At 43.5% G+C, this 21,927-nt stretch overlaps 3 protein-coding genes across 4 annotated transcripts; all 3 read right to left on the bottom strand.

Annotated features, from left to right (window-relative positions):
* Positions 1-428: 428 nt before the first annotated feature.
* LOC109643272 (ral guanine nucleotide dissociation stimulator-like 1) lies at positions 429-11,491 on the bottom strand. 2 transcript variants are annotated; one of them, XM_020108330.2, is made up of 17 exons: positions 11,194-11,491; positions 8,588-8,880; positions 8,191-8,235; positions 7,903-8,102; positions 7,657-7,814; positions 7,312-7,560; positions 7,120-7,223; positions 6,701-6,785; positions 5,664-5,735; positions 4,951-5,037; positions 4,405-4,437; positions 4,009-4,130; positions 3,247-3,336; positions 2,937-3,066; positions 2,190-2,519; positions 1,923-2,037; positions 429-1,839 (listed from the first exon to the last, which is right to left on the bottom strand). In XM_020108330.2, the coding sequence occupies exons 1-17, from the start codon at positions 11,215-11,217 to the stop codon at positions 1,700-1,702; spliced, it is 2,277 nt and encodes a 758-aa protein (XP_019963889.1). In that variant the 5' UTR covers positions 11,218-11,491; the 3' UTR covers positions 429-1,699. The 2 variants fall into 2 exon arrangements, with proteins under 2 accessions (XP_019963889.1, XP_019963892.1); XM_020108333.2 differs by lacking the exon at positions 5,664-5,735.
* Positions 11,492-15,050: 3,559 nt separating this feature from the next.
* Positions 15,051-17,419, bottom strand: LOC138407707 (golgin subfamily A member 6-like protein 22). Its single transcript, XM_069524930.1, has one exon. The coding sequence runs from the start codon at positions 17,310-17,312 to the stop codon at positions 15,285-15,287; it is 2,028 nt and encodes a 675-aa protein (XP_069381031.1). The 5' UTR covers positions 17,313-17,419; the 3' UTR covers positions 15,051-15,284.
* Positions 17,420-19,242: 1,823 nt separating this feature from the next.
* On the bottom strand, positions 19,243-21,762 carry LOC138407705 (golgin subfamily A member 6-like protein 22). Its single transcript, XM_069524928.1, has 2 exons — positions 21,277-21,762; positions 19,243-21,156 (listed from the first exon to the last, which is right to left on the bottom strand). Exons 1-2 carry the CDS (start codon positions 21,622-21,624, stop codon positions 19,477-19,479), a joined length of 2,028 nt encoding a protein of 675 aa, XP_069381029.1. The 5' UTR covers positions 21,625-21,762; the 3' UTR covers positions 19,243-19,476.
* Between the last annotated feature and the right edge of the window lie 165 nt (positions 21,763-21,927).

Raw genomic sequence — 21,927 nt, 5'->3', positions numbered from 1 at the left:
GGATTTAAAAAAAAACGACTCAAGTGATTCTGCTGAAACCTGGTGGAAGGATGGGATCTGACCCAAGAAAGAAACCATCAACTTCTGTCGCTTTCATCATCGATCATATATGTTTGACAACTAGAGCTCTTTCTATACATTTTGAATTTATTTATTTAACAAATAATTAATTTATATGACATTTTATTAAATGTTCTTATAATTCATTGTTCAATTGCCCATTAACACATAGATTTTTATTATTGTACATATTGAATTAATGAAATGTCTATATAAAAATCTATGACTGTGTGGTCCTCCACATTATTAATACAGATATTTGAAATTCAGCGGTGGCCCCGGGCTGTTCGCTGACTTATATATTATTGAAATATTACCGTATGACAAAGCACATTGTTACCATGACAACACACGGGCAAAAACAAATAGACAAATAACAACATTTGTTTAATGGAAATTTGACAGAAATTCATTTTTTCAGACAGTTTATTCATTTTGTTTTACAACCAAACATTTGTCTTCATCAAAAAAAGGTTGAACACGGTCAAACATATTTATAAGATAAATTATAAACGACCGACAGAGGGGGTGTTGATATTGCACAGTTTCAGGAGAAATTAACTTATTCTAAAATGTTTATTCTTGTTTATGGGGGGGGGTTCCATCCCAGCTTCACAAGTCTGCGCTTCACTGTTAAATACAATTAAGTTAAAAAATACAAACAGGCATTTTAAATATTCTCAGTTTTCATCAGGGGAGAAGAAATTCTGGCCACGTCAATCAACCGTGTCTCCGAATAAAAGTCAGAAGACAAGTTAAAGCCTCGTGAGTCATCACAACGTGATAAAGGTGCATTCAAAGTGAACCATAGCGGAACCAAAGTGAAAATAAATAGAAACCATCAGAAAATCTACAAGCATGAACAGATCACCCTTATCGTTGCCTCATTTGCATTTACATCTCCGTCCGTCAAATATCTGCTGCTGCCATGGTTACCAGAGTTCAGGAATGCCATCTTTCCGGTCGGGGGTGCGAGCCGCGCACGCTAAACATCACGGCAACAGATCCGAGACTCGCAGGGAACACACTGATCCCTGCTGAGAGCGACTCCACCCACTCCTCATACGGCAACACGTCCAGCACAGCAGGGGTGTCTCATCTGCAGAGGCCGACCACTCGCTGCAGGGCGCCGGGAGTTAGATACCGGCTGTGCACAGCATCTGACCCACATACCCTTATCTAACACACAGGTTATTATTAGCGTCCAGCTGTGTTATTTCTCAGCGTTCATGTATATATATATCTACATACATTTTTAGATATGTAGGTCGCTGATGTCCACACGTGTTGCTCTCTGAGGGACGTCTTCATAGCAACGACTATATAAAGGGACATCGAGCAGCGGACTCAAACGCCTCAGGGGAAAAAATCAAGGAATTCATTGGTTCAATGGTCGGATTTATGCCCGGTTTATTCCAACAGGAAAAAAAAGCAAGTCCGATCCAGGTGTTTATCTGAAGCTTCATCAGTTTCGGCCGCTTCCTCTTCATAAAGTGCTTCTGCATCATTGTGAGTCACGTTTTAAAAAGTTTCATCTCTGGTGAAAACGTGGATCTCAGGTCTGAGAACGTCGTCTTCTAGAACAACTGTTAAAAAGTAGGACCACTCTCCAGGAAGAAGCTCCTCCGGACTCTCGGAGCTACTTTGTGTATCGCCCCAGGCTGGATGTGGCCCTCAGCGGTTTCTTCTGGCCTTTGGGGAATTGCCGTAAAACGAAGTCAAAGTTTGCCGATGTGGACATCGCGTAAAAGACGTTTGCTTTGTCTGGGATGAGCAACTCTGAAAACAGAAATCAAAACACGTGTCAAACAGAGATTCTTTACACGTCAGAGTATTTTCTTTTCCAGTGGCTCAGCTCCGACCTCTGTTCTGGGAGATGACCTGAGTCAGGGTGAACTCCTTCCAGCTCATGTGCTCAAGGTGATGTTTTTCCAACGCCCTCTGAATCACATGAGCAGTTTTGTCCTGACTGGTCAACTGTGAAAGACAGAATCAGACGTGTAGTTGTGAGAAATACTCCAAGTTTCTAATCATGTAGCTTCTTGATCTAATAAATTAACTGTGGATACAAGATGTACACTGTCTTGCAGATATCCATTTTCCAAATCAGTTCTCGGAGATAAACTCACCAGGATGCTTTTGTACATGTTGCCGTTGCTCTGGGACAAGTCGACGCTCACCCTGACGATGCACGAGTCGGCCACCTGACGGTTGTACACGGGCAGAGAGGTCATGGACACGGAGCGTTTGTGGAGGGAGGCCAGCGAAGACTTCGGCCGCGCACCGCCGCCGCCGCCGCATGACGAGGCCGGTGGGTGAGGGTCCGCCCGGCAGTTGCAGGGGGGGCTGGAGGGAGTGGGAGAGTCTGGAGAGGAGGCGGCGGAGGAGCACGGGGAGGATGACGCAAAGGAGGACGAGGAGAAGGGCTCGGACACGTTGTTGCACGAGCTGTGAAAGGACTGCAGAAGACGAGAGGAAGAATATTGAGGAGAGGACATGATGATTTCACATTTGTTCTACAGGGAACAGTGAAGCTACAGAGCAGCAACATTTAACAAACACCTCAACTTAAAACCTGCTCAGATGAAATTCTGCTGCCGGCTCTTGAAGAACGATCTTCACTGGAGGGAGATTATGAAACGCTCAGTGTAATGTTCTCCTCATTAGAATTGCTCCAGGGTTTGTTGGGCGATTTAAAATGGGACAATTGTTCGTGAAGTGTAAATAGTGGATGTTGTGTCAAGCACAGAGACGCTTTAGATGAAGCAGTGTGACGACACTTTCAACAAAGACTCCAGTGTTCCGCTATAAAGGACAAAGGGCGGAGAGAAAACACACACACACAAACACACACACACACACACACAGCTTCTTACCTGCAGTCTGATGGAGCAGGCCGAGTTCGGGGAGGAGAGATCCTCCATCTCAGATCCACTGGATCCGGAGGAGGAGACGCTGATCCGGTCGGCCGGGAGTTTCTTGGATCCATCGCTCACGGTCAGGAGACTGAGGACAGAGAAGAAACCCGACAGAAATGATTCCACTTTCTGAAGCTGTTTCATAACTGTCCTCTCGTACTGTGGATCAGCACAACATGTGCTCCACCGTGTTTGCTCTGACTTCAGAGTTAATCGTGTGTGTGTGTAGTGAAATGTGTGGGTTTAAACATTCAAATCAAGCACTCACCTGGAGAGCTTCTTGGTGAGCGTGCGGTGGCTCCACAGAACCGGTGAGCAAACGTCCACCGGAGGCTCCAGCTGTCTCGACAGTTCATAACTGAAACACAAACATGATCACGAGTCAGACTCTGCACAACAGGCTGTATGTTTTATTTGTGTCACGTCAGCCGGTCAGCAGTGTCGTTAAAGCTGGCTACTCATTTCTTTGGTTTTATTGCAGAGACTTTGTAAAAATGCACATTTTTATTCCACCCAACAGACACAAAGTGTTAAATATTAAAAGAATAAAAAGTGGCTGGTTAGTGAGTCAGTTCAAAGTTTCCTCAGCAGCATCTTAATCTGAAACAACCGCGAGGAGCACAGAATCTAAAATGTCTCTTATATATATTCAGAACTGCCGACATGTCTCAGCGTCGTGATGAAATAAAGTTCATTTACATGCTACTTAGAAGAATTAGAATAACATTTGATAATAACACCCTGAAGTTAACTGAGTGTTTATATTAGTTCACAGATACAGATGTGATTCAGTTGTTGATACTGGACCCAGGAAAGATGATCTGTTGTTTCCAACTTCACTATCAGAACATTTTCATATTTTGCATTTGAAATGTCCGATGACAACATCTTTATGACAAGGCCACATAATAACACCACCTGACACCGAGACGGGATTATCAGAGCAGACGCCATAAATGAGTGGAGCTGGCCGTTCTAACCACCACATTATATAACCAGCACATTGTTTATTGGGCTCCCCTCCTCTCACCTCTCCTGGTCGGTGAGCAGCTTGTGTCCCTGCAGCCAGGCAGCGACTCTGGGGTGATGGGGCAGAGTGTACTGGGAACAGGACGCCTGCAGCACACGGATCTGAGACAGAACCTCAAACTCCTGCAGGGGCAGAACAACGTCACACAAACAGATGCGACAGGGACGCGTTCCTGTGAATATTCGAATACTTTACTGAAGCGGCATCGACTAACAACAAGTCAGAAAATGTTCAGCCGCTCTGTTTACTTTGACAATGCAAACACGCCGCACACACCCAACTCCACAGGAATGTGGCGCTGAGACAAGACGTCGACACCTTTGTACTTTGTTTGTCTGATGTGGAATAATACATTTAAAAAAAAAAGGGGGAAAGGTTAAAGACTGTTCCACTCACCCTTCGTCTCTTCTCGAGGTTTATGAGTCCACTCTGTCAAAAGAATAGATTTATTTTATTGCATTGATCAATAATTAACTGAAGAAGAAATGAACACGACAGAAACACTTTTTATTGTGACCTCCACAGCAGAGCAGTTCAAATATACAAAGCAGCTGTAATGAGGAGACGTATTGAGGCTTTACTTTACTTTACTTTACTTTGTGTAGTTCTTTATGAAAACTACTCATTCACTCTCCATCACAACTGCACACAGTTAGAAGATGATTAAAAGATCATCTGATGTGACTGAAAACTGAGTAAACCTTCCTTAAACACGTGTATCAGTTTAAATTCATCTATTTGTACACGTGTACTCATCTGCGAACATATTTTTAAATATGCTTCACTTCTATGAGGTAATTAGTCACGAGTGTATTTCCCCTCACATGTTTAAAAGTTTTGTCAGTTCACTGAAAACATTTTCCCGACTGCAACCATCGTGGTGAGCGTAATGAGACATTCTTGTCAGTTCAAACATTACACAGATGTGACTGTGTTCTGTACCTGCACGGTGTCGGGCAGAGCAGTGTCCAGCATGGTGAGGACGGTCAGGTAGGTCCCCAGGTAAGGAACCACTCCACTGGACGTACTCTGCAGAGAGACGACATATGAGCACAGTGCACGTTACACAAGACATGAACTACGGATGATGTCTGGACAACTGGGTCTTTTTACATATGAACAAACTCTGCCTCGGACATTTGCGTTGTCACATACAGAGATTACACGGAGTTCAGTGCAGATCTGAGAGCAGCTCAAGTGTCCGCCCGGGTTCCATTGTCACCGCATCTGTTCATTTGTCTTTCAAATCCAGCATCAGCACTTTTTTCCCAAACAGTTCTGAACGAGTTAAGACTGGACGACATTCCCACAGGCTCATGTCCCAGTTAGCAGCACTGTGGGTTTATGTTACAGCTCAGGAGAATGTGCATATGACTCATAACGACCCCAGTCTGGTCTATTATTACTCTCCTATAATCCTGCTGATCTGAGGCTGTTTGAAACTTGTTCGAGGCTAAAGATAGCTGCGGGTCTCTGAGATCCTCCACCCACACTGAAGTAAAACCAGCTTTTACAGCTGAAAAGTATGAAAGAAGTGACAATTCAAATGTTGCACGGAAATGAAACTTTTGCTTCTCAGAGTCTCTGAGTGGAACTAGACCCGCTGGGCTTCTCGTCACGTCTCAACTCTTCTCTCCTCCAGAGTCGGACCTTACCATCTGTCTGGAGATCGGACACCGCTTGGATATCTTTGGAGAAATGTTATCCACGCTGGCCTGGCCTCCGTCCTGTCAGAGGGGGTCAGACGGAGCTATATTCAGTTGAAGGATGTAGGACACAGACACTGGCAAGTGATCAAAAGCAAGTGGTAAATAAAAACTGGGTTTGCACGTATGTATTTGTGCAAGATGGGTTTAAAGGTTTCATGTGAAAGTTCCTTATGGAGCAAATTCTTCAAGGTTTATCACACATTAACTTGAACATCCTGTTTAATAGTTATCCTGTGGCAGGGAGGCAGGGAGGGAGGGAGGCAGGGAGGGAGGCCAGGTCTTTGTGTGTGATATTACACATGTATGATTGATCGTGTTTACACAAACACTCCCTCCATAAAAAGGCCACGCCTGATTAAAAGTGAAAAGGAGGAGAACAGCGTAATAAAGATTATCTCTGAACTTTTCCAGAGCGAGTCGTCTGGTTGTTGTGTGCAGAGAGAAACTGGTGAACTATTGACTTTAGAGTCCTTTCACTGTAACGAGACACAAGACGCCTCTGACGCAGTCGCACGAAGGAGACTACATGAAAGAAAAGCAGGGAACACAATGTGCCCGAGGCCTCTGGTTTCACATTAACACAGAGGAATTAAGCTTTTTAATAATTGAAGGAGAAAATCCATACGCATGAAGAAAATCATTTCCAAACATGTTTTCAGGAACGCTCTTTGTCGTCAGCCCTCCTTCATTTATTAATGATTTAATTTCACATGTCGACAGAGTGACAGCTCACGGCAGATGCAGCAGGTCGACCTGCACTGGTGAACATGAAGTTTATACAATGCATAAACAGGAATCTTTAATCTTATCGGACAACTGTAGTATTTAAACATTTATCTCAACTGTAGACTTTATATAAAGTAAAGTCTACAGTCTCACCACTCGACAGGAACTCTTCAGCAGATAGATAATGGATAGCTGTGTTAAAGAAAAGACTTGAGGGTAACTCTGTAAACAATGAATAAAGGTTATTTTCTCCTCACCTCCCCCAGCAGCTCTCTGTTGGTGAGGACACAGTTCTCGTCAGGGAACGTCTCACACAGGTTATTAAACGTGGACGTGCTCTCTCTGGAAAAAAAACAACAGAAACAGTAAATACGCAGCCATTAAAAAACGTTTAGACACTAAAATGATCAACCAGTCTTCACAACAACAGGTTTCCAGATGTTTCACTTCACTTCTTGCTCCAGATGTTCACAGCACAAACATGAAGTCAGGCTCCACGTTATAATAACTCACCACAATGTTTGTGACCTGATTATGGCTCAAAGTTATTTGCTGACTTGCTCCGTCAGTGACAGTGAATTGCTCAGGACGAGAGGTCGATAACCTCGTTAAAGAACAAATATGTAGGACACGATATGAACTCCACCATAGAGACGTGGTTGTGTCCCAACATTACCTGCTGACAGCCGCCCAGGTCTTCCTCAGCCTGTAGACGGCGTTAGACTGAAGCGCCGACAGAATCGCCCTGAGAGACGAGAAGTTCTTCAGCACACGACATTCCTGCAGGAGAAGCAATTTACAATCAGCGGATCCACTTGACATGAAATCAAATGTTCCAGTGATCATGTTGTTTCTGAGTTTGTCCGACCTGCGCTACTCTGATCCACTTCTCGATGATGCGGGCCCTTTGTGCAGGAGTGGTGGGGGGCCGGCAGGCGGAAGTGGGACTGGAGGCGGGGTCCTCGGGCTGGCAGAGCAGCGACATGATCACCTGGCTGGTGACGGCATTAAACTGGGAGATGGTGGCCCGGATGGTGGGAGACATGTTTTCCTTCTTGTCCCTTTGAGACCACACGCAGCCCAGACACTGGTAAGGAACCACTTTGACAAAAAGAGCCTGAAAACCCATGAAAACCATCAACCATCAATCATCAGCTGTTAATCGAACTATGTGGAACAGAGGACATGTGTAAACACGGAGCCGCTCACTTACAGAATCCATGCGGGTGAGCTGTTCGGCAACGGCGGCAGCAGAGAAATCCATGATCCCACCTGGATCCAGAGAGTTTTCACATCCTGAGTCGTCATCACCAGATCCCTCGTCCTCCTGATCCAGATCCGCCGGAGCAGAACCGACGTTCGTCTCCGGTTCTGAACAAACACACGGAGGGGGAATCCAATGAGCAAGAGGGTTTTCACATGTACACAAAGGGCCTCATCCCTCTCAGCCATGTTATACCTTCTCTCTGGAAGCTCTTGAGCAGCGCCTCGGCTTGCCCGGCCAAGGAGCAGAAGTTGGGTTGGCTGCGCATGTTGTCGAGCACCGCGGAGCTGATGCTCAGGTGATCCAGCAGCAGCCTGAGGGCCGAGTGCGTGGGAGGATCCCTGAGGTCCTCGCTGAACTCATCCAACCACGTCTGGATGAAGGCTAACAGAGGGCTGGGGACGCAGAGGAACAGTCACATTCAACCAGAGCAGCAGACACAGCAGATACAAAGTGGCTGCGGGCTCAGTGTCGTCCTCTTACCTCCTGTAGCTGTCACAGATGTCCAGGTCTGACGCAGCGTTGTCTCTGCAACGGTGAAAACAGATTTTAAAAACTTCACGTTGCACTTGTCTGAACCCTGAGAGCTATTTTGTTTGTCGGTTGTTTTTTGTTTTTTTAATTATTATTTTTCCCCTGCCCTGCGGTGATCCTGAACTGCAGTCATGCCAGCCGCAGCCTAAAACCACTCTGTGCACAATTGTTGTTGTCAGAGGCTTCCAGATAATGAGCACCTGCCAGCTGCTTATTATGACATCAAAGCCGAGAGCAGAGAATCGCTCCGTCAGGGAAACGAAGTCTGAAAAGCCCCCGGACACAACGTGGTGACGTAGCGTTATTAAGTTCCCAGAATTAAGCACAAAACCTTATGTTGTGTTACCTTTGGAAGAGCAGCTCTATGAGCGTGGAGCTGCTGGTGAACGTTCTGTACGTGGAGAGGAAGATCTTGCTGTAGTCCTGCTCCTGGTAGCTCGGGTCCAGGACGTGGTTCACCAGCAGCTGCAGCGTGGCGGCCTTCAGACGCCGCACCTTGCAGGTTCGGTACTGGACAAAGGCGCAGGACGGGTTCGCATCATCGGTTTGGGGGGCGGAGGAGGGGGCAGGCTCCCGGCGCAGAGTGACCCCGTACACGGCGCCGTCCTCAAACTCCTCGCCCCACTCCTGCACTGGGTTCTGGTGATGGCAGAGGTGAAGAAAAACAACGTTTAAAAACCCGGCTTGTGTCATGAAAATACACAGATACTGGTCACAAACACAAATACGTATCTAGTAGTGTTACTGGTCACAACGCTAAGGTCAGAGGTCGAGCCACCACGAGGAGGTTACAATAGCCGCAGGCCTGGTGAACCAACACACACACAAACAAGTGACACAACCCCACTGAGAGTCACACTGATCCCGTGTGAGCCACAATAACTACGTAATATTTGACTCATCATCAGTCCTGCAGCGAGAACACAAACACGCGAGTGTGCAACGATTGTTGAAGTCAGGCGTACGTGCACTTCACGTCCTGTTTTCACAGTTTCCCTGCAACGGGGAAGAAGAGAATTCCAGGAGTTTTGAAGGTGAACACGAATGTTTAGGGACAAATAAGAGGATTATCAAAAGGTTAGTGCATCAAAGCAAAACACCGGAACGGATCCAAAATGTCAGGAGTCTGTTTCCTTCATCGTCACCTCCACATCCACACTAGAGGTCAGATGTTTTAGCAGAGGTTTTATGTCGTAAATGATCTCCAGTGTTTCATCGACAGAACACAACATATACGTGTCTATTCAAGCCTAAAAGCTATTTTCTTTATTTTACTCCCGACGAGTCGCCTTTAAAAACCACTCAGTGGAGCTCAGACCTCATCAAACCACATTTCAATTCCCTAGATCCAGATCGTTATCGGCACCAAATTACACAAACACATAAACGTCAGATTTTTTTTTTTTATCAAGATCTCTGAATTATTCTGAGAAATAAAAGAAAATGTCACCAATATGAGATATGAAACTCAGGTCAACGAATCCCAACTTTTAGAATTTCTTGTTATCGCTCGTATCCGAGAGATTTCGCTTGTATTTCTTCAAAGTGGGAGGACGCCTCTTTATTCCCAGGCCCTTTAAAGTCCCACATTATAAACATGAGAGTCAGAACGAGCTCATGTTTGACTAATGTCTAATGCTCTGGTTTATATGCAAATGTTACACAAATCCATACAAAATTAAAAACAAGTGTCCTGAGCTTTAAGATCACAGATGATCTGACGACACCACAAGCGTGACTCACAGCAGCGGGGAGGAAACAAACAGATATCATTTCAAATCAATTCACGGCACGACTCTTCTCTTCTTATGTGAAGGATGATTTCTATGTCTTTATGTTTTACTTGTGTGGTTGCCGGTGTTGACCAGTATCACACAAACACTATTGTCCAGCACGGAAACTAGAACCATTTGTTCGTTATGCAGATGTGAAGCCTGTGTCAGTGATGAGGTGGTGGCACTAAGCGCAGCACAGATCCGAAGCAAACACACTATATGACGTTAGATTACACATTAGCCAGAGAGGCAGCAGGACAATTCAAGTGTCATGTGAAAACTGCAGACAAAAAAAAAAAAAAAAACATAAATCTAGACGTGCAGGAAAAATACTTGACCCCAGCAAGATCCACATAATCCTCATTTATTTGGTTTGATTCCGGTGGAAATGGAACGAACCTGTGACTCATGTGTCAAAATAACCTGGTTTGTCTTTGTATCACTCAGCCTGGAGCAGCAGTGAGTGGAACAGACAGGACAGATCGTGGAGCAGCAGCACGACTCCTCTGTCCTGGACTCACACAAACAGACTCAGTCATAGTCTTGATCTGATGCAACAGCAGCTTCTGTCTCATGTGTGAATATTTCACATTTGAGTCACACAGAGATTCAACAATGCCTCTTTGAAAAACCTAGAAGGTCTTGTAACGTCTCTCAATGAAACTAAGATCCTCTAACAAGAATCTGCCTTTATATCATTATTTAAAAAACCTATTTCTGAAGTAGCACCTATTTATGAATTATTTTAAATTTGTATTTTGGGTTTTTATATATTTCAGATATGTTAATCGACATACTAACACGGTTTCACTACAAAAAGTGTCAGAGAAACTCCACATTTTCTCTGGGGTACTTTTAGTTCACATGTATTATTTTTTAAACTTTCACATTTCAAGAATAAACAGCAAAGAGTCAACTCATCCCAGAGCCCAGGATAAAAAACCATCTATCAACAGGCAACTTTTTTTTTTTTTTAAATAAGAATAAACAGCAAAGGGGAAAAACTTCCACCAGAATAAAAACACGATTCATCCACAGGTGTCAACACAAAAAACGAGCCCGCAGGAAAACTCCACATTTCACATGTTAATGAGACAAACATTGACCCACATGACAAAGATTCATCTCTGCTGAACTGAATCCTGCTGAGTTGACTTTTCGGTTTTGTCACACTCACCATTGTCAGCTCCCATTTTCCCATGACGTCCTCAGGTGTTAGACTCTGCAGCTCCTCATCTCCTCAGGACCCAACGTCTACTTTAAGGCTGCATGTTTGGAATTATACAAACTTATTCTTCTCTTGTTTGAAGCTACATGAACGAAAAAAAAAACACAAACTGTTCTTTACATTTCACATCTGGATTAAATCTTTCACATCTGGATTAAATCTTTCACATCTGCTTCGGTGTGGAAGGTTTTGTTTCCTCGGCAGAGAAGAGACCGATACCTGCAGCTGAGTCTCCTCAGAGTGTGTGAGGACAGAAACAAGCAGCCTGAAACTCACTGAGCTGCTGTGGGAGGAGACTCAGTGTGGGAGGAGTGTGTGTGTGCGTGTGTGTGTGTGTGCGTGTGTGTGTGTGTGCGTGTGTGTGTGTGTGTGTGTGTGTGTGTAGTCTTAACTATAAAAACAGCACAGAGCACAGAGAGGAGAAACTGAACATAAATAAAGTAGATAGAACTGAGTAAATTAATTTGTAAAATAGTTTAGTTTAAAGCATGAAGGAAAAAATGGAGGATTCCTGTTTCCAACGCTATCTTCTCAATTTTGTTTCCTCCTTATAATGATAAAACTAATAATAATAATATCTTTACATATATATATAGCACTTCACAGATACAAAAATAAGTAAGTTAAAATACTTACTTATTTAAAGGAAGTTTACTCACACACTCTATCGTCCTCCACATCTAAACAACTAACACTCTGATTTCATCAAGACATGAATGTCCTTGTTATTAATTAACCTCACTCCACATATTAGTACGTTGGGTTGCACGTAGTTTATTATATCTTCATGCATCACACACCTCAAGGCTCATATTAAGATCTTCTGTCGTGATTGCTCTGATACAAAAGACACAAGTGGTGTTCGTTCATGTTTCCTCTTCGTCTAAAATCTTGGCTCTGGTTTATTTTCCATTTTCCTCCACAGCTTTGACCCTCCGACGCTCGAGGTGTGGTTCCTCCGCTCAGTGTCTGTCCATTGTTGGTGCTGATGCGTATCAACATTTACTCTTTGCAGCATAAATCTGCTATAATGTCTGAATCATGTGATCACAGTGTTGAAATAAGTAACACGTAAGTACAGGTATATATTTAATCGTTGAGGGTATAACTTCAACTAATAACTTCACAAGTCACAAACCATGGCAACAACCTATCCTGGCACAGGCTGGGAGGGGGAGGGTCCAGCAGTTGGAGCCTTCATTTGTCAGGGATTGAAACAGGACAGGCTAAAGGTGCCGCTGTGATGCAATTGGTCTTCAAATGCAGCCTCTGAAGGATGCAGCCCCTGATACGAGACACAGTTCAAGTGTGTCTCAGCTGTGTCCGTCCCGGGGAAACACTTCCGTTGTGTTGTGTGTATTTGCAGTGCATGTGTTCTTCATTTGAACGTGTTTTGTCACGTGTTTTTTAAGTGTGTTGAACTCCCAGGGCCACCGTTCTATCGAGATACTTCAGCTTGGAACCAAAGTGGAGGGCGAAAAAACAGGCCACATACCACAGTAGTACGTTCTGCAGCGTGTAGGTATGAACACACTCTTCAGATTGTGTAAGACGCACAAGCAGCAAACCACTGAATATTTTCATGTCAGCTTTCTGCCTTTCAGGGATTTAAATCTCCTTGAGGTCTGCAGTGATTAGAGCAAAGAGGAGCATTTATTACCCCGACAGCCCCGGGGTAACAGTCCGCAGACACCAGAGGGGTGTATCTGATATCATGTGTCGCAGTGGACGTCGGCCTGTGAGTTCAGAAAGAAACACAATCTGAGAGTCTCGCTCACTTCAGGGAGTTTCAGGCATTTGGTGTCTGGATTTCAGGAATTTAAAGGCTGATGCACAACAGCAGCGGTGAGGAATGTAGACAGACGCTTCTTTATCAACACAGAGACAATACCTTTTCAAACTCTTTGCATTCATGGGCCTCATGACGGGGAAAGTATGTCATTGACAGTGTGTTCACTGCTTCTCTGTTCTACATAGCCGGACATTAGTCTGAAACACTGAGGCTCAAGGGAGATTGAAATCCGGAATTAACAGCCACATGTCCAGAAACAGAGACTGGAATGAAAGAAAAACCCTCCAGGGACAAGCCTCGTTAACCACACGGGACCTGTGACGCAAAACTGCTGAGGAAACAGCTTCTTTTGTGATTTTAATGTTTAACTGAAAACATTGTGACACCGATTCATGTTCGCTGATCAAGATGTCGATGGTGTTGTGTTGTGTAAAGGGTAAAAATTCTCTACAGTGAATGAACATGAGCTTTCAGCAGGGGCGTTGCAACAAGGAAGGTGAAGCGGGTAGTTCCCTTGGGCCCCAAGTGAGAGGGGGGCCCCAGAGAACAGCTGATAAACAAACATTTGCTGAAAATCCCCTTGAATGGACAATATATAACTTCAGCCACTAGGGGTCTCTCAATCAAAACAGTAACAAAAGGCCATTTGTTTGTTTGTTTGTTTGTTTGTTTGTTTGTTTTGTGAATAAGAAAATAAGATTTTCACAACATTTATTTTCTCCTTTCATGCATTTTTCAAAATGTTCACAGTTTTCCTGGAAATTAGTGATGGATCTAGGCTGGAACTAGAATTACCACCTACACCGACCAGTTCAGCCTCTGTGTACATATTCCTACTTTTTTCATACAAAGTTCACAGTAACCTTTACACACAGCAACATCAGGTCATTTTGACCTTGACCTTTGACCCCTGTGCACCAAAATCCAACCTAATCTTAAAATATCATGTTCAATAATAGCTTAAGATGAATTTCAAAAAATAATACAAAGGATAAGCGAGTTTCTTTCTATACCAACTGAAAAAACTCTTCTTCTTCTTCTTCTCCTTCTTCTTCTTCTTTTTCTCCTCGCCCTTCATCAGGACGAGTTGTTTCTTGGTCTCAATCGGATTGTTCTCCGCCTCCATTTGGTTCCTCTCCTCATCCAACTCTTTCCTCTGCTGGTCGAGTTGTTCCTTGTTCTCATTGAGATCCTGTTTCTTGACGTCGTCAAGTTGAGAAAGGTTTTCTTCCACTTTCTCCTGCAGCTCATTTGTGGCCTGTGTGAGCCCCTCGGACAGATCCTCCTCCTGCTGCTTTTCCTTTGGGCTCAAGATCTCTGTGTTCCTCAGTTGGAGCTGATCCATCAACGTGTCTGCTTTCTGCTGGTTGATGGGTCCACACTGCTCCTCAGTGAGTTGGACACTGGTCTCAAGATTTTTAAAAACTTTACAAAACACTAAAAATATTTTTTGGATGTTAACTTTTATTCCAGCCTCAGTTTTTAATTTCTAACTCTGATGCACCATATTTTTTAATTCGTGTTCTGCAGATGTTTAAATATATAAACATTCAATATGAAATATTCATACCAGTAAACCTGAGGACGTCAGAGGAAAATTGAATTGGCTTCAGTAGAAAAAAGGCATAATCTGTATGTCACAGTAACCTTCAGGTCATCAGGTCCTTTTGACCTGACCTTTGACCCCAAGGCACCAAAATCCAACCTGTACTTAAAATATCATGTTCAAGACGAAACATAAACTGTGACCTCGACCTTTGACCTTGGGCCAATAAGATGAAATCCAAGCTCAAGTATTCACTTTGTGCCAAATTCCCTCAAGTTATTTGGAGATCTTCTGTGTTCCCTCGACTTTTACTGCTTCGATTTCTCAAATGAGAGCATCCCTGTTGTACTTCACTTCAGCCGGGCTTTACCTTCAAGACGTAAAGTTTAAGGGCGGATCATTCCCAAAAAACTCCAGACACAGAAAACCATAGTCATAGTGATATTGATAAATGTGAACGAGACCAACTTTTAAAGGAAATTCATTTATTAAGAATTACAATCATACAAATTCAATTTGAATGAACGTACACTCCTTTCAATGTAACCTAATATTTAGAGGGAAAAAGAGCCATGACAGGTATGAGGAGTAAGAGTGGGGGCATAGAGAAAGGTTGGGGTGGGTGAAGGAAAAAGTGAGAGGGTGAAAGACAGAAGGGAGGTGTTAAGGTGGAGAGGTGTAGGGAGTTACTGATGTTTGGTCTTAGCTTATGATAGTTTCCCACAAAACCAAAACAGTAGGAATGACTTTCTTTCTAAACCAACTGAAAAAACTCTTCTTCTTCTTCTTCTTTTTCTCCTTGTCCTCCATTTGGTCACTCTTCTCATCCAGCTCTTTCTTTTGCTGGACAAGTTGTTTTTTGGTCTCAGTCAGATCCTCTGCCTCCATTTGCTTCCTATTCTCATCCAACTCTATCTTTTGCTCGTTGAGTTGTTCCTTGTTCTCATTGAGTTCCTTCTTCTCCTCGTCGATTTGTCTCCTCTTCTCATCCAACTCTTCCTTTTGCTGGTCCAGTTGTTTCTTGGTCTCATTGAGTTCCTTCTTCTCCTCGTCAATTTGTCTCCTCTTCTCATCCAACTCTTCCTTTTGCTCGTTGAGTTGTTCCTTGTTCTCATTGAGTTCCTTCTTCTCCTCGTCAATGTGTCTCCTCTTCTCATCCAACTCTTCCTTTTGCTCATCGAGTTGTTTCTTGGCCTCACTGAATTCCTTCTTTTCCTCGTCAATGTGTCTCCTCTTCTCATCCAACTCTTTCTTTTGCTCGTTGAGTTGTTCCTTGTTCTCATTGAGTTCCTTCTTCTCCTCGTCAATGTGTCTCCTCTTCTCATCCAGCTCTTTCTTTTGCTGGTCCAGTTGTTTTTTGTTCTCATTGAATGCCCTCTTCTCCTCGTCAATTTGTCTCCTCTTCTCATCCAACTCTTCCTTTTGCTGGTCCAGTTGTTTCTTGGTCTCATTGAGTTCCTTCTTCTCCTCGTCAATTTGTCTCGTCTTCTCATCCAGCTCTTTCTTTTGCTGGTCCAGTTGTTTCTTTGTCTCATTGAGTTCCTTCTTCTCCTCGTCAATTTGTCTCGTCTTCTCATCCAACTCTTCCTTTTGCTCGTTGAGTTGTTCCTTGTTCTCATTGAGTTCCTTCTTCTCCTCGTCAATTTGTCTCGTCTTCTCATCCAGCTCTTTCTTTTGCTGGTCCAGTTGTTTTTTGTTCTCATTGAATGCCCTCTTCTCCTCATCAATTTGTCTCCTCTTCTCATCCAACTCTTCCTTTTGCTGGTCCAGTTGTTTTTTGTTCTCATTGAATGCCCTCTTCTCCTCATCAATTTGTCTCATCTTCTCATCCAACTCTTCCTTTTGCTCGTCGAGTTGTTTCTTGGCCTCACTGAATTCCTTCTTCTCCTCGTCAATGTGTCTCCTCTTCTCATCCAACTCTTCCTTTTGCTCGTCGAGTTGTTTCTTGGTCTCATTGAATTCCTTCTTTTCCTCATCAATGTGTCTCCTCTTCTCATCCAACTCTTCCTTTTGCTCGTCGAGTTGTTCCTTGTTCTCATTGAGATCCTGTTTCTTGACGTCGTCAAGTTGAGAAAGGTTTTCTTCCACTTTCTCCTGCAGCTCATTTGTGGCCTGTGTGAGCCCCTCGGACAGATCCTCCTCCCCCTGCTTTTCCTTTGGGCTCAAGATCTCTGTGTTCCTCAGTTGGAGCTGATCCATCAACGTGTCTGCTTTCTGCTGGTTGATGGGTCCACACTGCTCCTCAGTGAGTTGGACACTGGTCTCAAGGTTAGAGACCTCCATCCCATTTCTTGAGATGGTCTCATTCTCATATTCAGAAGTGGACTGCTCCTCCATGGTCAAAAGAAACTGTTCAGGGCCATCAATGCGTTCAGCTCTCAGCTGATTGTTCTTCTTTCTTTCCTTCTTTCCTTTCCTTTTGGTGGCGATCAGGTCATCAGTAGTGGACTGCTCCTCCGTGGTCAACAGAAACTGTTCAGGGCCATCAATGCGTTCAGCCTTCACCTGATTGTTCTTCTTTCTTTCCTTCTTTCCTTTCCTTTTGGTGGCGATCAGGTCATCAGTAGTGGACTGCTCCTCCGTGGTCAACAGAAACTGTTCTGGGCCATCAGCTTCCTGCTTGTCGGTGATCACGTCATTAGGTGGAGCTACTGGTTCATCAGAATTTACTTCCTGATGGGCAAACAATCTAAACTGTTTCCTATTTGGTCGGTTGTGTCTCCTGGTCATGGTGCTGTGAAATGAAAATCCTTTGCTGAAGAAAGTTGATGAAGATCTCTGTTGTAGATTGCAGTAAGTTATATTTCACTTATGTCTGAATGAACCAAAGGTCAAGTACAGTGTGACTAAGTACTGAAGAAATGGTGCTTTGAGGCACCAATTGGCTTTAATCTTGAAATGGTCATATACGTTTGATCCTTTTGCTGCGACTTTGCCTCTGATCTCCCTTAAATTGCCATGCCTTTGATATAAAGAGGGCCGGCTGTGGCTGAGGGGTAGAGCGGTTGTCTGCCAATCAAAAGATCGGTAGTTCAATCCCAGTCTTCCCAATCTCAATGCTAAAGTGTCCTTGGGAACTGAACCCTGAATGGCCCCTCATAGAAAAAAAGTGCTGCTAATAGATGTATAAATGTGTGTGAATGGCAAACTCAACTGTAAAGCACTATGAGTTGTGATCATGGATCCACTAATCATTGATCCAAATGTTTGTGCAAAGGTTTTGATGCACATCAGCGTTTTGCAAGAAACTACTCAAAGAGCTAAGACACAACTAATAGTTTCACACAAAAATGTACAAAACTATATTTTATTTCAAAAAACTCTCAATCCAACTCCACAAATATGACATAAGTAAAAAGTATAACACGCCTATACATTTGCACTTGTTCCTTTTTATAAATCTCTCCATATGGTTGCTCATAAAAAACATTTGCACAGCATCATTATCAGATACGTTAGGAAACACTTTGACTACAATATGCCTGACTGGCAGGGTAATGGCTTTGGTAACAATAAGGTTAATTATTCAAATGTTACATAAGATTACACATAATAAAAAGAAAGGAAAGCTGAGATTAAATCACATATTCAAACAACTTTAATAGATTACCTTACTTTTATATGTAACGAGCAAATATTAAAAATAAAACCATGCTCATACCAAGCCGTATATTTGAATTTTAAAAACTTTACAAAACACTAAAAATGTTTTTGGGATGTTAACTTTGCTCCAAAAAAAAAGAAGAAGCTACAAAATATTAAAAAACCACAAGACGTGGGAATGTGAACCCGTTTTTAGATCCAGGTGGACTAAGGCACATTTGGTATAAAAACAAAAGGAACTATGGAGGACACATGTGATTGTCCCCTGCAGGCGTCCTGGGGACTGAGTCTTCTTGACCAACCTGCTGCTCCCACTGAATCACCACAGTCGGTTTGATCCTCACACTGTTGGAGGGCATGCTCTACTCAGCCGGCTGCGTCTTGTTCTTCTTATTCAGGACTTTGCGGAGGCTCTCGGGCATCATGTAGGGCCTCTCGGGGCTGCCGTCGTTCCTCTCCAGATCCTCCACTGGAACGAGTTCAATTATAAACATCATTAAACGAAGTTATTCCAGTCTCAGTTTTTAATTTCTAACTCTGACACACCATATTTTTTAATTCGTGTTCTGCAGATGTTTAAATATATAAACATTCTATATGAAATATTCATACCAGTAAACCTGAGGACGTCAGAGGAAAATTGAATTGGCTTCAGTAGAAAAAAGGCATAATCTGTATGTCACAGTAACCTTCAGGACATCAGGTCATTTTGACCTTGACCTTTGACCCCAAGGCACCAAAATCCAACCTGTACTTAAAATATCATGTTCAAGACGAAACATAAACTGTGACCTCGACCTTTGACCTTGGGCCAATAAGATGAAATCCAAGCTCAAGTATTCACTTTGTGCCAAATTCCCTCAAGTTATTTGGAGATCTTCTGTGTTCCCTCGACTTTTACTGCTTCGATTTCTCAAATGAGAGCATCCCTGTTGTACTTCACTTCAGCCGGGCTTTACCTTCAAGACGTAAAGTTTAAGGGCGGATCATTCCCAAAAAACTCCAGACACAGAAAACCATAGTCATAGTGATATTGATAAATGTGAACGAGACCAACTTTTAAAGGAAATTCATTTATTAAGAATTACAATCATACAAATTCAATTTGAATGAACGTACACTCCTTTCAATGTAACCTAATATTTAGAGGGAAAAAGAGCCATGACAGGTATGAGGAGTAAGAGTGGGGGCATAGAGAAAGGTTGGGGTGGGTGAAGGAAAAAGTGAGAGGGTGAAAGACAGAAGGGAGGTGTTAAGGTGGAGAGGTGTAGGGAGTTACTGATGTTTGGTCTTAGCTTATGATAGTTTCCCACAAAACCAAAACAGTAGGAATGACTTTCTTTCTAAACCAACTGAAAAAACTCTTCTTCTTCTTCTTCTTTTTCTCCTTGTCCTCCATTTGGTCACTCTTCTCATCCAGCTCTTTCTTTTGCTGGACAAGTTGTTTTTTGGTCTCAGTCAGATCCTCTGCCTCCATTTGCTTCCTATTCTCATCCAACTCTATCTTTTGCTCGTTGAGTTGTTCCTTGTTCTCATTGAGTTCCTTCTTCTCCTCGTCGATTTGTCTCCTCTTCTCATCCAACTTTTCCTTTTGCTGGTCCAGTTGTTTCTTGGTCTCATTGAGTTCCTTCTTCTCCTCGTCAATTTGTCTCCTCTTCTCATCCAACTCTTCCTTTTGCTCGTTGAGTTGTTCCTTGTTCTCATTGAGTTCCTTCTTCTCCTCGTCAATTTGTCTCCTCTTCTCATCCAACTCTTCCTTTTGCTGGTCCAGTTGTTTCTTTGTCTCATTGAATGCGTTCTTTTCCTCGTCAATGTGTCTCCTCTTCTCATCCAACTCTTCCTTTTGCTCGTCGAGTTGTTTCTTGGCCTCACTGAATTCCTTCTTCTCCTCGTCAATGTGTCTCCTCTTCTCATCCAGCTCTTTCTTTTGCTGGTCCAGTTGTTTTTTGTTCTCATTGAATGCCCTCTTCTCCTCGTCAATTTGTCTCCTCTTCTCATCCAACTCTTCCTTTTGCTGGTCCAGTTGTTTCTTGGTCTCATTGAGTTCCTTCTTCTCCTCGTCAATTTGTCTCGTCTTCTCATCCAGCTCTTTCTTTTGCTGGTCCAGTTGTTTCTTTGTCTCATTGAGTTCCTTCTTCTCCTCGTCAATTTGTCTCGTCTTCTCATCCAACTCTTCCTTTTGCTCGTTGAGTTGTTCCTTGTTCTCATTGAGTTCCTTCTTCTCCTCGTCAATTTGTCTCGTCTTCTCATCCAGCTCTTTCTTTTGCTGGTCCAGTTGTTTTTTGTTCTCATTGAATGCCCTCTTCTCCTCATCAATTTGTCTCCTCTTCTCATCCAACTCTTCCTTTTGCTGGTCCAGTTGTTTCTTTGTCTGATTGAGTGCGTTCTTTTCCTCGTCAATGTGTCTCATCTTCTCATCCAACTCTTCCTTTTGCTCGTCGAGTTGTTTCTTGGCCTCACTGAATTCCTTCTTCTCCTCGTCAATGTGTCTCCTCTTCTCATCCAACTCTTCCTTTTGCTCGTCGAGTTGTTTCTTGGTCTCATTGAATTCCTTCTTTTCCTCATCAATGTGTCTCCTCTTCTCATCCAACTCTTCCTTTTGCTCGTCGAGTTGTTCCTTGTTCTCATTGAGATCCTGTTTCTTGACGTCATCAAGTTGAGAAAGGTTTTCTTCCTCTTTCTCCTGCAGCTCATTTGTGGCCTGTGTGAGCCCCTCGGACAGATCCTCCTCCCCCTGCTTTTCCTTTGGGCTCAAGATCTCTGTGTTCCTCAGTTGGAGCTGATCCATCAACGTGTCTGCTTTCTGCTGGTTGATGGGTCCACACTGCTCCTCAGTGAGTTGGACACTGGTCTCAAGGTTAGAGACCTCCATCCCATTTCTTGAGATGGTCTCATTCTCATATTCAGAAGTGGACTGCTCCTCCATGGTCAAAAGAAACTGTTCAGGGCCATCAATGCGTTCAGCTCTCAGCTGATTATTCTTTTTTTCCTTCTTTCCTTTCCTCTCAGTGGCGATCAGGTCATCAGTAGTGGACTGCTCCTCCGTGGTCAACAGAAACTGTTCAGGGCCATCAATGCGTTCAGCCTTCACCTGATTGTTCTTCTTTCTTTCCTTCTTTCCTTTCCTTTTGGTGGCGATCAGGTCATCAGTAGTGGACTGCTCCTCCGTGGTCAACAGAAACTGTTCTGGGCCATCAATGCGTTCAGCCTTCACCTGATTGTTCTTCTTTCTTTCCTTCTTTCCTTTCCTTTTGGTGGCGATCAGGTCATCAGTAGTGGACTGCTCCTCCGTGGTCAACAGAAACTGTTCTGGGCCATCAGCTTCCTGCTTGTCGGTGATCACGTCATTAGGTGGAGCTACTGGTTCATCAGAATTTACTTCCTGATGGGCAAACAATCTAAACTGTTTCCTATTTGGTCGGTTGTGTCTCCTGGTCATGGTGCTGTGAAATGAAAATCCTTCGCTGAAGAAAGTTGATGAAGATCTCTGTTGTAGATTGCAGTAAGTTATATTTCACTTATGTCTGAATGAACCAAAGGTCAAGTACAGTGTGACTAAGTACTGAAGAAATGGTGCTTTGAGGCACCAATTGGCTTTAATCTTGAAATGGTCATATAAGTTTGATCCTTTTGCTGCGACTTTGCCTCTGATCTCCCTTAAATTGCCATGCCTTTGATATAAAGAGGGCCGGCTGTGGCTGAGGGGTAGAGCGGTTGTCTGCCAATCAAAAGATCGGTAGTT

Source organism: Paralichthys olivaceus, chromosome 5, assembly GCF_024713975.1.
Source record: "Paralichthys olivaceus isolate ysfri-2021 chromosome 5, ASM2471397v2, whole genome shotgun sequence".
Lineage (NCBI taxonomy): Eukaryota > Metazoa > Chordata > Actinopteri > Pleuronectiformes > Paralichthyidae > Paralichthys > Paralichthys olivaceus.
The sequence above is the reverse complement of the archived record's forward strand: the minus strand, read 5'-3'. Positions and strand labels throughout refer to the sequence as shown.